Source organism: Theropithecus gelada, chromosome 4, assembly GCF_003255815.1.
Source record: "Theropithecus gelada isolate Dixy chromosome 4, Tgel_1.0, whole genome shotgun sequence".
Classification (NCBI taxonomy): Eukaryota; Metazoa; Chordata; class Mammalia; order Primates; family Cercopithecidae; genus Theropithecus; species Theropithecus gelada.
This window is the reverse complement of record NC_037671.1, coordinates 78850488-78864814: the sequence shown is the minus strand read 5'-3', so window position 1 is coordinate 78864814 and position 14327 is coordinate 78850488. Positions and strand designations below refer to the sequence as shown.

At 38.1% G+C, this 14327-nt stretch overlaps 1 protein-coding gene and 1 pseudogene across 2 annotated transcripts in view; both read left to right on the top strand.

The window, feature by feature from the left end:
- Window positions 1-2597, top strand: part of ELOVL4 (ELOVL fatty acid elongase 4) — a 33188-nt gene extending 30591 nt beyond the window's left edge. The window contains exon 6 of the mRNA XM_025383778.1: window positions 547-2597. Within this exon, the coding sequence (XP_025239563.1) occupies window positions 547-822 (276 nt within the window). The 3' untranslated portion in view covers window positions 823-2597. The remainder of the gene's footprint in view (window positions 1-546) is intronic.
- Window positions 2598-3768: 1171 nt separating this feature from the next.
- Window positions 3769-7089, top strand: LOC112622611 (annotated as a pseudogene). Its single transcript, XR_003119010.1, has 2 exons — window positions 3769-3889; window positions 6167-7089. The product of XR_003119010.1 is annotated as a protein Mis18-beta pseudogene (transcript).
- Window positions 7090-14327: the final 7238 nt, after the last annotated feature.

The following is a 14327-nucleotide window of genomic DNA, read 5'->3' as shown; positions in this document are numbered from 1 at the left end:
AAATGAGCTATTTTGATATTTGATGGAAACCAATCTAAAATGTGGGAGGAAAACAAAATTGAAGAGCCTACAATACTATTATTTTACTCTCCTAGGCCATTGATTCCCTTTCATCAGATAACATTATTCAACACATGTTCCTTGATCCTGATGCTGTGCTGAGGACTCAAGAATCACTGATGGGCAAGACAAAGCCCTGCCTTCTGGAGTCATATTCTGGTGGAAAGATAGGCAATAAAGAAATAACAAATACAAAAGACAATTTCAAATAGTTATAATTCTCCTTAAAAAAAAATGCAAAAAGCTCTTTGGTTAATGGGATTGGGAGGGCCAATTGAAATTGAAGTCTTGTCAGAAAGCCCTTACTGAGGAGATGGCATTTGAGGTGTGAATGAGAAAGAGCTAGCCATGGGAGCCAGAAAACAATAAATTTTGCACAGTGTGGCAAAATTTGGGCCTGTGATAGCTATGTAGAAGATGCTGATGTTGTTAAAAGTTGTTTACAATTCAGATTAAATGTTTTGTGCTGTCATTTCTGTTTTTCAGGTTCAATTCCATGTGACCATTGGGCACACAGCACTGTCTCTTTACACTGACTGCCCCTTCCCCAAATGGATGCACTGGGCTCTAATTGCCTACGCAATCAGCTTCATATTTCTCTTTCTTAACTTCTACATTCGGACATACAAAGAGCCTAAGAAACCAAAAACTGGAAAAACAGCCATGAATGGTATTTCAGCAAATGGTGTGAGCAAATCAGAAAAACAACTCGTGATAGAAAATGGAAAAAAGCAGAAAAATGGAAAAGCAAAAGGAGATTAAATTGAACTGGGCCTTAACTGTTGTTGGCAGTGAGGAAAAACTCCCATGTCATATAAAATTTCAGGGAAGACAGAAGCAAAGGAGAGCTTGGGGGTGGGGAGAAAAGACAAATGTGCTCTATGTCCTAGTAACTCTTAGACCGAGTAAAGTGTTAATACCATACCCAGATGTTTTATTTATGAAGTTTTTATTTTAAACATTTTTTTAAAAATTAGCCTTGATATTCTGCAGACCAAAGCAATCATTATGTGACTTTGGAGATTCTCCCCCTGTTCACATCATCCAGTTGTCTACAGGATGAGATTTTTCATGTGTATCTTACAGTCATTCATTCTTCGGTCTGAATTTTAGACGATCACAGAAACAGTCTTTATGAATTATTTTGACAAATTACTAATTATCTACGGACTGAAATCAGTGGTGTTACATTTTCTTGTCCAAAGCTGGACATGTGTATACATTTAACTTGCACATTTGAGTTCATTTGCTGACCAGAATGGTCAAATCTCTCCACCTCTAGTCAGACTATACTTTTGGTTGTAATTTTTAAAATCGGATCTCTGTAGAATCTTAGAGGCTTGATGATGATGGTGTTGGTGAAAATAAGAAAGAATTGCAGTAAAGTCTTGTCTGGTGACTCAGAGATCACCATGACTCGCACAAATCACTGTGGGGAAACAGTTTTTTGTGATGAAAAGGCAGCATTTGAATACTCCTGTTACTAGCTGAAATATATAAAAATTAAAATTATTGTCTGTTTGAAACATGAAACAACTCGTGTTTATTAGTAACATCATAAGATAGTTACATTTATGTGCTGTTAGAATATGTTGATTTTTATCAGGCTTTCCTTGTTTTGATTTATGGCTGTTACTGATTTTTCATATGTGGAAATATACCTACCTCTTCTGTTGGAAAGAACATTTAAAATTAAATAAATTTTAATTAAAAAATCAAGGAGTCTTCTAATGTAAATTTTAATATTAACTTTCAAATCCTCTAGTGTTGTTTTTTGCTTTTATGACAAATAGCATACACCAAACATTTCTGTGAAACTATTCTTCTCTTTCAATGTGTTTAATTTTGGAGTAACGTTTTCCTTGTGACTAAGTTGCAAGATCTTATTTATTAACTAGGTATGAAGTATAAACCCATTTTGGTGCAATATTCTTGACTCCTTGGTGCTAAAGATTGTTAAATTCAATGCTTAATGTTACAAGGTGTTGTTAAAACACAAAATGAATAAAAGTGAGAGTAGTCAGAACTATGACATTCAATTTCCTATTTACAGATGAAGTATTTCATGTAATATAAGTGAACAACTGGAAATAAAATAGGAAAGAATTTGTACCATGTCTTACTACATAGGTTAATTTTTTAAGGAATGTTGCAAAGGGATTACTACAGAAAGACAAAATGTGACCAATAAAAGCATGAATATCTCTAAGTATCAACAACATGTCAAAGCTGCATGTGAAGGATGTATGCTGTTTGTACAAATTATTTCAGAATATTTTGTAAGCTATAACATATTTATTGTGCATTAAAATTAAACACTTTTTCCCCAAAGGCATGCAGTCATGAGAATTACAGAAAATTTGCAACATATAAAGTAGTTTGATCTAAGAGGATTCAACACCTTTGTTTTGTTGCTCAGTGTGTAATTACTAGAGATTTGTAAATCTTTGTGAACATTCTGTGCTGGTTCCCAAGAACTATTCATTCCCTGCTACCTGATTTCAGCACAATAAATATACTTCTGCTGTGGAAAAAATGATTTTTTTTTTGTTAATCAGTTTATTATAATGTAAACTGTCTGCTAGATGTTTATTTGATTTAGTTCATTCTAAATTGTTTTCTGCTGCAATTTCCTATATAGAAAAACAATCAAACTAGAACTTGGGTATCTACAATTTCTGGTAAAAAGCTTATTTTCTATAGTAGCATATTTTTACTTTAAAAACTAGTTGCTTTTGGAAGAGCTTTTCATTCAGACATAAAACATACCATTTTCTTCTAAATTATTCTTAACATAAATGGGGAAGTTCTTGTATTCCATTTAAATCATTCAGTTCTTACTGTAAGTTTCTTTATAGAAGATGGTTTTAAGATGTCATAAATACAGCCTTTTCCAATAGCTTTCATAATTTATCTATTATCACAGATATGTTGCATGCCTGATACCTAAAAACTGATGAATAAAGTTTGTGTCTCCTACTCGGTAAAACTTTATCACTAACTAAAGTAACATTTTCTTACATAGAAGACAGGGAATTTGTTGAATACTTACAATAACTAGAAATACCTGAGACATGTGAGTTTTCCTCTATAATAGATGACTGTAGCTCTTTCTCTTTCCTTTGTTACTTTTTCCTTTTTTTTTTTTTTGGTAGAAATGTGATTTCACTATGTTACCCAGGCTGGTCTTGAACTCGCCTTAAGCAATCCTCCTGCCTTGGCCTCCCAAGTCTGTTACTCTTGATTGTTATGCTGGTGGAAACTAACTGATGACTAGTTTTAGTTTTAATATTATTAATTCATTCTCTTTCTCTCTTTTGCTATGCATCCTTTCAAGGTATTCAAAAATATTTTAACATGGATCATTATGTTTGTACTTTAGAACATGGAATCTAGCAGTGTTTTTAGTTTATTAGGAATATTTTAATTTACAGGCTTGTTTCATATATGCAACTCAGCTACCCTGTAAATAAGAAAGAATATAGAAGTATAAGTGATTTTTGTTGTATTATCTATTTGACAATACAAGTCAGATGCTATATATTGACTATTGGAGCAGAACTTTTGAATCTCTGTCACCTTCAGAATGAGACACCACACTGGAGAGTTCACACTCTCCCAGTTCTTTCCTTGTTATAGCCATAATCTCAGCCAGCTGTACTCATAACACTGTGCTTACTAAGAAAAAAACAGCTACAGCTATCCACGATGTGTGCTGGCTGGCCTGTTCAGCATGGACCTGGATGGCAGATTTCAGCATCTTTCTGGATGGTAAATAGGGCAGCAGAGGTGAGAGTCTGTGATACTGAGCTGTGTACACAGGCACACAGTATCTGAGCAGTAATCATAAAACCTGCTGAAGGAGATTGGTCACCTGCCACTCAGCGTGCAAGTAATTTTGGCAAGTGACCTTAGAAAGCAAGTCCTTGTGAGTGGTGTAATTTAGAGTCCATGCTTAGTCTTTTGTATTTGAGGCAGATAACTTGTGAATGACAAGAATATTTGTGAAAAGGAAGAGAAGTAGAAATGGATTCTTTTTTTGTAGTATTTTTGTACCAACCTAATATTTTGTTTCAAAATACTACAAATCATATAAGTGTTAGAACTTAGTTTGCCTATAAATTACAGAGGGGAAGGCACAGCTGTGAATTGAAAGGCACAGATCCTTTTGAATTTGTTTTCATAGCAGGCTGTGAATCCTGGAGAAGATTAAGAAACCTAAATCTAAAATAATTGATATATAGAACCACTGCCACATGAAGACTGTAAGATTTTAGAATGTATCACTGGAGGAGCCTTGTGACTTAGCAGAAGAGGATCCAGAGCTGTCTTTAGATGATTAATGGGGATGCTATGAGTCACCTCTTGGTGTTCTTTCAGACTTAGAAATGTAGGTTTTGCTGTTTCCTTTGAGAAATTAAACTTTCTTCTTTTTCTTTTAATTAGGCTGTTGTTTTTTTCCTTTTTTTTTCTTGTCTTTTTCAATTTACCACATAAAACATGTTTACACATCAATATACATGAGCAAATTTTTCTTCATACATTTCTTCCCTGGAGACCCATCTGGTCTTAAATAGAAACTGAACTTAGATTTTGATTTTTTTTTTTCCATTCTCATACATGAGGTTATCCCAGGGAATGTGTTCATAAAGTAGTATCTCCTTTCAGAGGGAGCAAGTGCACACTGAAACACATCACTTAATATCTAATTATAATGCAACTATCAGAAGGTCATGTTGCTTTTGAACATCTATACACAATATGTCCAAATTAAAAGCCATACTAAATACAAAAAATCTTGAAAGGTTTAGATAATATGGCTATTTCTAAAAACATAGGATCTTGAAATTATTATTTCTCAATTTAAATACAAGATTGTTATAAAGAATAACTATTTCATCAGTCTATATACATATTCCATGTACTTTGTCAGTCTTTAGGTATTCCTGAATCCCTTTTCTGTAATTTTAGAGAAGCCAGTCAGATTGTTCCTTTTCTCAGTTAAATTTTATTTTCCTTGAATTTGCCATGGAGAAAAAGGAAAGCATCCAGTTGAAATCCCTTCTTTGTCATTCATGATGCATTATATTTCAACTGAGTTTCTCCTCCCTGTGAGGAAGCTGTTCTAAGAACCAGTCTTGCAAGAATAATGATTAGTTAGCTATTTGGTAATTGGAGGGTGGATAGATTGAATCTTGTACGATAGATAGCATTATGTTAGCAACAGTCTCACCTCACCTGAGAGTGTGGCTTGTGTTCTAATTAATAAATCTGGGGATGAAATACATTTACAATGTTTATAAGCTTATTATATAGTTAGGATTTATCAGTTGTACGTAATACAGTTAGGTTTCCAATATATTGTGATTTCAGATCTCAGTAAAAATGTTATAAAACCTGATCACAAAATAAAAGCTGCTCTTCAAAGCTGTATTTATTCAACATTTGTTTTTATGCTTGAATTATTACTGCCAGCCCTTGTAAAGTGGTACCTAATCTTTCCTCCAGAAATAAAAGTAATTTGGGAACTCATGAGGAAAAACAGCAGCCAGCTGAATTTGGGTAACACATTTCTACTTTATCATTAAAGTTGAGATTTGGAGTTTACATCCTCAAGTCTACTCTAAATATTAACTACTTCAGAAATAAGCATCATCTTTAGGTTAGTGTACTAGATGTTTATGAGCACTATGAATCCATTCCTTTCCCTTTGATATGTTCTCATTCTCCCCTCCTTCAGTATTACAGAGTTTGGGGAACTAAAAATTATATTTCTCAGATTCCCATGTGATCCCCTCGTAAATTTAGGTTTTGTCAATGTGAGGCACTCGTGAAATTTTACAAAGGCTGAAGGAGGTGGGTGTCACCTTTCTGTAGTAGCACAATTATGTAAGTGGGCACCTACAGACAAAAGTGTTGGAAACAGTTGGATAACATGTTCCACTATCTTGGCATCAATTTTATGAATACAGACAGTGCTAATGGTGACGGCACTTATGACAGATGTGGTTGAATGAATTTGAAGCTAAAGACTAAGGATAGCCTCCTGACTTTTATTCCTCCGAGTTACCAATAATTTTGTAAGCATCTACTCTTTTAAATTAAGGATTTTCGGCACAATGCCACGCCGTGCTCGCCGACTCGGTGCACCTCGCCTGGGACCTGTCGCGGTCCCTTGGGGCCGTGGTCTTCTCCAGAGTTACAAATAACGTCGTTTTGGAAGCGCCCTTCCTAGTTGGCATTGAAGGTTCACTCAAAGGCAGTACTTACAACCTTTTATTCTGTGGTTCCTGTGGGATTCCCATTGGTTTCCATCTGTATTCTACCCATGCTGCCCTGGCTGCCTTGAGAGGTCACTTCTGCCTTTCCAGTGACAAAATGGTGTGCTATCTCTTAAAAACAAAAGCCATAGTAAATGCATCAGAGATGGATATTCACAATGTATCTCTATCAGAAAAGATTGCAGAGCTGAAAGAGAAGATAGTGCTAACGCACACTCGCTTAAAATCACTAATGAAGATTCTGAGTGAAGTGACTCCTGACCAGTCCAAGCCAGAAAACTGATCTTGTACCAAAGCTTGAGTGTCAGGTTCAGGCTTTATTGCTGTCTTCAACAACAAGTGCTGTTTAGTCATTTCTCAAAAAGACTGGCTTTGGGAAATGCAGTTTCTATCTACCATTAGGCTGATTGTCCAAATGATTTGTGAAGCTGTTTTTAGAAGATGAGAAACTAAGGATTCTTCTGTTTTATAGCTATTTGCCTTAAGAACTTAGATTCTGATTGAATTCATAATACTTATTTCTGAAGATGTCTTTGACTGTAAATTTAGGAATTAAGATGCAAAGTCCCATGTGTCCTCTGATCTAAAGTTGCATGGTTGGTCTGAAAATAGAGTTGGGCTTAATGTTGAGTTCTAGTACTCCTGAATGGAGCAGTTGTTATGAATATTAATAAATCATTTTTTAACTTATGTAAAATACAGATCATAATATTCTATAGGTAATGTTTAATAAACTGCCTGAATAATAAAAAAAAAAAAAAAAATTAAGGATTTTCTGCTTGAATACCTTGAGTGGTATCTATTACATGTGATGAACCTTACCTAACGCAGTATTCAGTACCAAAATTTGATCAAGAAATCGACTTTTAAATATAATATGAGATTGGTTATCTGACTTAGTTGTTTATAGGCAGTGGTAACTTCATGACCACTGGGAAATGGGATACTGTTTTCCATGAAGCAAATAGCTAAATGATCACATATGGCCACATAGGATAGAATAGCTATTGAAGACAAGCCTTTGACAGACTGGCTGCTGCATTGCACTATTGTGGTGCAAATGAGAAATAGAGAAAACTTGAGTGGAAGGGTTGCTTCCTATTGCACTGAAGAGCTTACAGAAAGAGTATTTGCTCTTATTTTAAATTCTTGGCTCAGGGCAAGGAAAAAGTTGCAGAGAACTTCTATGACCACCCCTCAAGAGACCCTTTTATATATCATAGCTGCAGACTTAAAATGCCTTAAAACAAGATTCAAAGTTTGCTCCTTTGGGTTGCAGAATTACAATTTGAGTTCACAGTCTCAGTGGTTTCCTATGTGAAATTTGTGGCATTGATCATGAAAGGATGGGACCTAAAGAAACAGAATGGGGATATTTGGGTAGATGTGGATGAACCTGAGAACATGAATCTTTAAATTGCTTTGAATATGCCTGTTCATAAAAGCAGTCTCTCCTCCCTGTCACATGGCATTAGTCCTTTGTTGCTTGAGATTCTATAATGACCTCAACCAAGGTAGTTACCTTCTGAAGGGATGCTGATCCTCTTTATGCCTGCCTTCTCCCTTTTCAGTGCCATCAGATCTGCAAAGAGAATTAGATTGCAGCATGCCCCAGGAGAACAAATACAAAATCTATCCTGGGAGGAGGCAGTTGGAATGATAGGATTTGGCTAATTTTCATTTGCAGGAAGGCATAGGAATAGGTTCTCAGGATGTTAAGGCAGGGAGAAACATTTCTTTAGAATAAACTGAAATTATTGATACGGTTCTTATGTATTATCAAAAATTCTTATTTTGAGGACATAACTCAACAGTGAGGAGCAGCTTTACTGGTTTTTCAGTTGTTCAACTGAAATAGGGACTCAGTGGCAGCCTGTATTAAACTCAGATATATGTTAGAAATTCTTTGGAATAATATGGAGGAAAGACTCCAGAGACTTAATGGAGTCAGGAATGTTGAAGAAGATCTACCTTGTGTGACTCAGTTGACTAGCCCCTCTCTAGTTTGAGATATCTATTGGAAAGTTCCACCAGCATCCTTGGAAAATTCTGTAGTGGTTACTTTCTATAGATTGGGATGATGACAGAGGGAGGAAGCTGTCCCTAAAATGAGTTCCTTAATTTCAATTTCAGCGGGAATTACAGTATCAGATTGGCAGAGGCCAAATGGCAGTATTTAAATACCAGAGACAAAATAGACGTGATTACAGTCATGGGCAAAAGAGCCAGAGTTGTTATTAGAATGGCTTGGCCTATGGGTGTCTATGGTGGTGGCCAATTTATTGTGATGTCCTGAGGACTGAAATAGGTAGACTAAGGTCCTTCTTGATTAGTATAACTGACTAATCTGGTAAACACTGGCCTGACTTGAGTCATTACAATGAGAGAAACAGCCCCTCACCAATTCCCATTCTTGGTCCAGTACACAGACCTAGAGCTTTTTAAATGGAGGGAACATTGGATTCCCTTGAAATATTCTGTGGTGATGTCAGAGGATATACCATCAATCCTTTTTCTAGCTTTCACCAAAAGGGAAAGAAAATAAGCACACTTGATATTCTCGAGCAAGATGGCCGAATAGGAGCAGCTCCAGTCTTCAACTCCCAGCGCCAGCGACACAGAAGACCGGTGATTTCGGCATTTTCAACTGAGGTACTGGGTTCATCTCACTGGGGAGTGCCGGACGATCGGTACTGGTCAGCTGCTGCAGCCCGACCAGCGAGAGCTGAAGCAGGGCGAGGCATTGCCTCACCTGAGAAGCGCAAGGGGGAAGGGAATCCCTTTTCCTAGCCAGGGGAACTGAGACACACAACACCTGGAGAATCGGGTAACTCCCACCCCAATACTGCGCTTTGAGCAAACAGGCACACCAGGAGATCATATCCCACACCTGGCCGGGGGGGTCCCACACCCACGGAGCCTCCCTCATTGCTATTACAGCAGTCTGTGATCTACCGGCAAGGCAGCAGCGAGGCTGGGGGAGGGGCGCCCGCCATTGCTGAGGCTTAAGTAGGTAAACAAAGCTGCTGGGAAGCTCGAACTGGGTGGAGCTCACAGCAGCTCAAGGAAACCTGCCTGTCTCTGTAGACTCCACCTCTGGGGGCAGGGCACAGAAAACAATAACAAAGCAGCAGACACCTCTGCAGACGCAAACGACTCTGTCTGACAGCTTTGAAGAGAGCAGTGGATCTCCCAACACGGAGGTTGAGATCTGAGAAGGGACAGACTCCCTGCTCAAGCGGGTCCCTGACCCCTGAGTAGCCTAACTGGGAGACATCCCCCACTAGGGGCAGTCTGACACCCCACACCTCACAGGGTGGAGTACACCCCTGAGAGGAAGCTTCCAAAGCAAGAATCAGACAGGTACACTTGCTGTTCAGAAATATTCTATCTTCTGCAGCCTCTGCTGCTGTTACCCAGGCAAACAGGGTCTGGAGTGGACCTCAAGCAATCTCCAACAGACCTACAGCTGAGGGTCCTGACTGTTAGAAGGAAAACTATCAAACAGGAAGGACACCTACACCAAAACCCCATCAGTACATCACCATCATCAAAGACCAGAGGCAGATAAAACCACAAAGATGGGGAAAAAGCAGGGCAGAAAAGCTGGAAATTCAAATAACAAGAGCGCATCTCCCCCGGCAAAGGAGCGCAGCTCATCGCCAGCAACGGATCAAAGCTGGACGGAGAATGACTTTGACGAGATGAGAGAAGAAGGCTTCAGTCCATCAAATTTCTCAGAGCTAAAGGAGGAATTACGTACCCAGCGCAAAGAAACTAAAAATCTTGAAAAAAAAGTGGAAGAATTGACGGCTAGACTAATTAATGCAGAGAAGGTCATAAACGAAATGAAAGAGATGAAAACCATGACACGAGAAATACGTGACAAATGCACAAGCTTCAGTAACCGACTCGATCAACTGGAAGAAAGAGTATCAGCAATTGAGGATCAAATGAATGAAATGAAGCGAGAAGAGAAACCAAAAGAAAAAAGAAGAAAAAGAAATGAACAAAGCCTGCAAGAAGTATGGGATTATGTAAAAAGACCAAATCTACGTCTGATTGGGGTGCCTGAAAGTGAGGGGGAAAATGGAACCAAGTTGGAAAACACTCTTCAGGATATCATCCAGGAGAACTTCCCCAACCTAGTAGGGCAGGCCAACATTCAAATCCAGGAAATACAGAGAACGCCACAAAGATACTCCTCGAGAAGAGCAACTCCAAGACACATAATTGCCAGATTCACCAAAGTTGAAATGAAGGAAAAAATCTTAAGGGCAGCCAGAGAGAAAGGTCGGGTTACCCACAAAGGGAAGCCCATCAGACTCACAGCAGATCTCTCGGCAGAAACTCTCCAAGCCAGAAGAGAGTGGGGGCCAATATTCAACATTCTTAAAGAAAAGAATTTTAAACCCAGAATTTCATATCCAGCCAAACTAAGTTTCATAAGTGAAGGAGAAATAAAATCCTTTACAGATAAGCAAATGCTTAGAGATTTTGTCACCACTAGGCCTGCCTTACAAGAGACCCTGAAGGAAGCACTCAACATGGAAAGGAACAACCGGTACCAGCCATCTCAAAAACATGCCAAAATGTAAAGACCATCGAGGCTAGGAAGAAACTGCATCAACTAATGAGCAAAATAACCAGTTAATATCATAATGGCAGGATCAAGTTCACACATAACAATCTTAACCTTAAATGTAAATGGACTAAATGCTCCAATTAAGAGACACAGACTGGCAAACTGGATAAAGAGTCAAGACCCATCAGTCTGCTGTATTCAGGAGACCCATCTCACACGCAGAGACATACATAGGCTCAAAATAAAGGGATGGAGGAAGATTTACCAAGCAAATGGAGAACAAAAAAAAGCGGGGGTTGCAATACTAGTCTCTGATAAAACAGACTTTAAACCATCAAAGATCAAAAGAGACAAAGAAGGCCATTACATAATGGTAAAGGGATCAATTCAACAGGAAGAGCTAACTATCCTAAATATATATGCACCCAATACAGGAGCACCCAGATTCATAAAGCAAGTCCTTAGAGACTTACAAAGAGACTTAGACTCCCATACAATAATAATGGGAGACTTCAACACTCCATTGTCAACATTAGACAGATCAACGAGACAGAAAGTTAACAAGGATATCCAGGAATTGAACTCATCTCTGCAGCAAGCAGACCTAATAGACATCTATAGAACTCTCCACCCCAAATCAACAGAATATACATTCTTCTCAGCACCACATCATACTTATTCCAAAATTGACCACGTAATTGGAAGTAAAGCACTCCTCAGCAAATGTACAAGAACAGAAATTATAACAAACTGTCTCTCAGACCACAGTGCAATCAAACTAGAACTCAGGACTAAGAAACTCAATCAAAACCGCTCAACTACATGGAAACTGAACAACCTGCTCCTGAATGACTACTGGGTACATAACGAAATGAAGGCAGAAATAAAGATGTTCTTTGAAACCAATGAGAACAAAGATACAACATACCAGAATCTCTGGGACACATTTAAAGCAGTGTGTAGAGGGAAATTTATAGCACTAAATGCCCACAAGAGAAAGCAGGAAAGATCTAAAATTGACACTCTAACATCGCAATTAAAAGAACTAGAGAAGCAAGAGCAAACACATTCGAAAGCTAGCAGAAGGCTAGAAATAACTAAGATCAGAGCAGAACTGAAGGAGATAGAGACACAAAAAACCCTCCAAAAAATCAATGAATCCAGGAGTTGGTTTTTTGAAAAGATCAACAAAATTGACAGACCACTAGCAAGACTAATAAAGAAGAAAAGAGAGAAGAATCAAATCGACGCAATTAAAAATGATAAAGGGGATATCACCACCGACCCCACAGAAATACAAACTACCATCAGAGAATACTATAAACACCTCTACGCAAATAAACTGGAAAATCTAGAAGAAATGGATAATTTCCTGGACACTTACACTCTTCCAAGACTAAACCAGGAAGAAGTTGAATCCCTGAATAGACCAATAGCAGGCTCTGAAATTGAGGCAACAATTAATAGCCTACCAACCAAAAAAAGTCCAGGACCAGATGGATTCACAGCTGAATTCTACCAGAGGTACAAGGAGGAGTTGGTACCATTCCTTCTGAAACTATTCCAATCAATAGAAAAAGAGGGAATCCTCCCTAACTCATTTTATGAGGCCAACATCATCCTGATACCAAAGCCTGGCAGAGACACAACAAAAAAAGAGAATTTTAGACCAATATCCCTGATGAACATCGATGCAAAAATCCTCAATAAAATACTGGCAAACCGGATTCAGCAACACATCAAAAAGCTTATCCACCATGATCAAGTGGGCTTCATCCCTGGGATGCAAGGCTGGTTCAACATTCGCAAATCAATAAACATAATCCAGCATATAAACAGAACCAAAGACAAGAACCACATGATTATCTCAATAGATGCAGAAAAGGCTTTTGACAAAATTCAACAGCCCTTCATGCTAAAAACGCTCAATAAATTCGGTATTGATGGAACGTACCTCAAAATAATAAGAGCTATTTATGACAAACCCACAGCCAATATCATACTGAATGGGCAAAAACTGGAAAAATTCCCTTTGAAAACTGGCACAAGACAGGGATGCCCTCTCTCACCACTCCTATTCAACATAGTGTTGGAAGTTCTGGCTAGGGCAATCAGGCAAGAGAAAGAAATCAAGGGTATTCAGTTAGGAAAAGAAGAAGTCAAATTGTCCCTCTTTGCAGATGACATGATTGTATATTTAGAAAACCCCATTGTCTCAGCCCAAAATCTCCTTAAGCTGATAAGCAACTTCAGCAAAGTCTCAGGATACAAAATTAATGTGCAAAAATCACAAGCATTCTTATACACTAGTAACAGACAAACAGAGAGCCAAATCATGAATGAACTTCCATTCACAATTGCTTCAAAGAGAATCAAATACCTAGGAATCCAACTTACAAGGGATGTAAAGGACCTCTTCAAGGAGAACTACAAACCACTGCTCAGTGAAATAAAAGAGGACACAAACAAATGGAAGAACATACCATGCTCATGGATAGGAAGAATCAATATCGTGAAAATGGCCATACTGCCCAAGGTAATTTATAGATTCAATGCCATCCCCATCAAGCTACCAATGAGTTTCTTCACAGAATTGGAAAAAACTGCTTTAAAGTTCATATGGAACCAAAAAAGAGCCCGCATCTCCAAGACAATCCTAAGTCAAAAGAACAAAGCTGGAGGCATCACGCTACCTGACTTCAAACTATACTACAAGGCTACAGTAACCAAAACAGCATGGTACTGGTACCAAAACAGAGATATAGACCAATGGAACAGAACAGAGTCCTCAGAAATAATACCACACATCTACAGCCATCTGATCTTTGACAAACCTGAGAGAAACAAGAAATGGGGAAAGGATTCCCTATTTAATAAATGGTGCTGGGAAAATTGGCTAGCCATAAGTAGAAAGCTGAAACTGGATCCTTTCCTTACTCCTTATACGAAAATTAATTCAAGATGGATTAGAGACTTAAATGTTAGACCTAATACCATAAAAATCCTAGAGGAAAACCTAGGTAGTACCATTCAGGACATAGGCATGGGCAAAGACTTCATGTCTAAAACACCAAAAGCAACGGCAGCAAAAGCCAAAATTGACAAATGGGATCTCATTAAACTAAAGAGCTTCTGCACAGCAAAAGAAACTACCATCAGAGTGAACAGGCAACCTACAGAATGGGAGAACATTTTTGCAATCTACTCATCTGACAAAGGGCTAATATCCAGAACCTACAAAGAACTCAAACAAATTTACAAGAAAAAAACAAACAACCCCATCAAAAAGTGGGCAAAGGATATGAACAGACATTTCTCAAAAGAAGACATTCATACAGCCAACAGACATATGAAAAAATGCTCATCATCACTGGCCATCAGAGAAATGCAAATCAAAACCA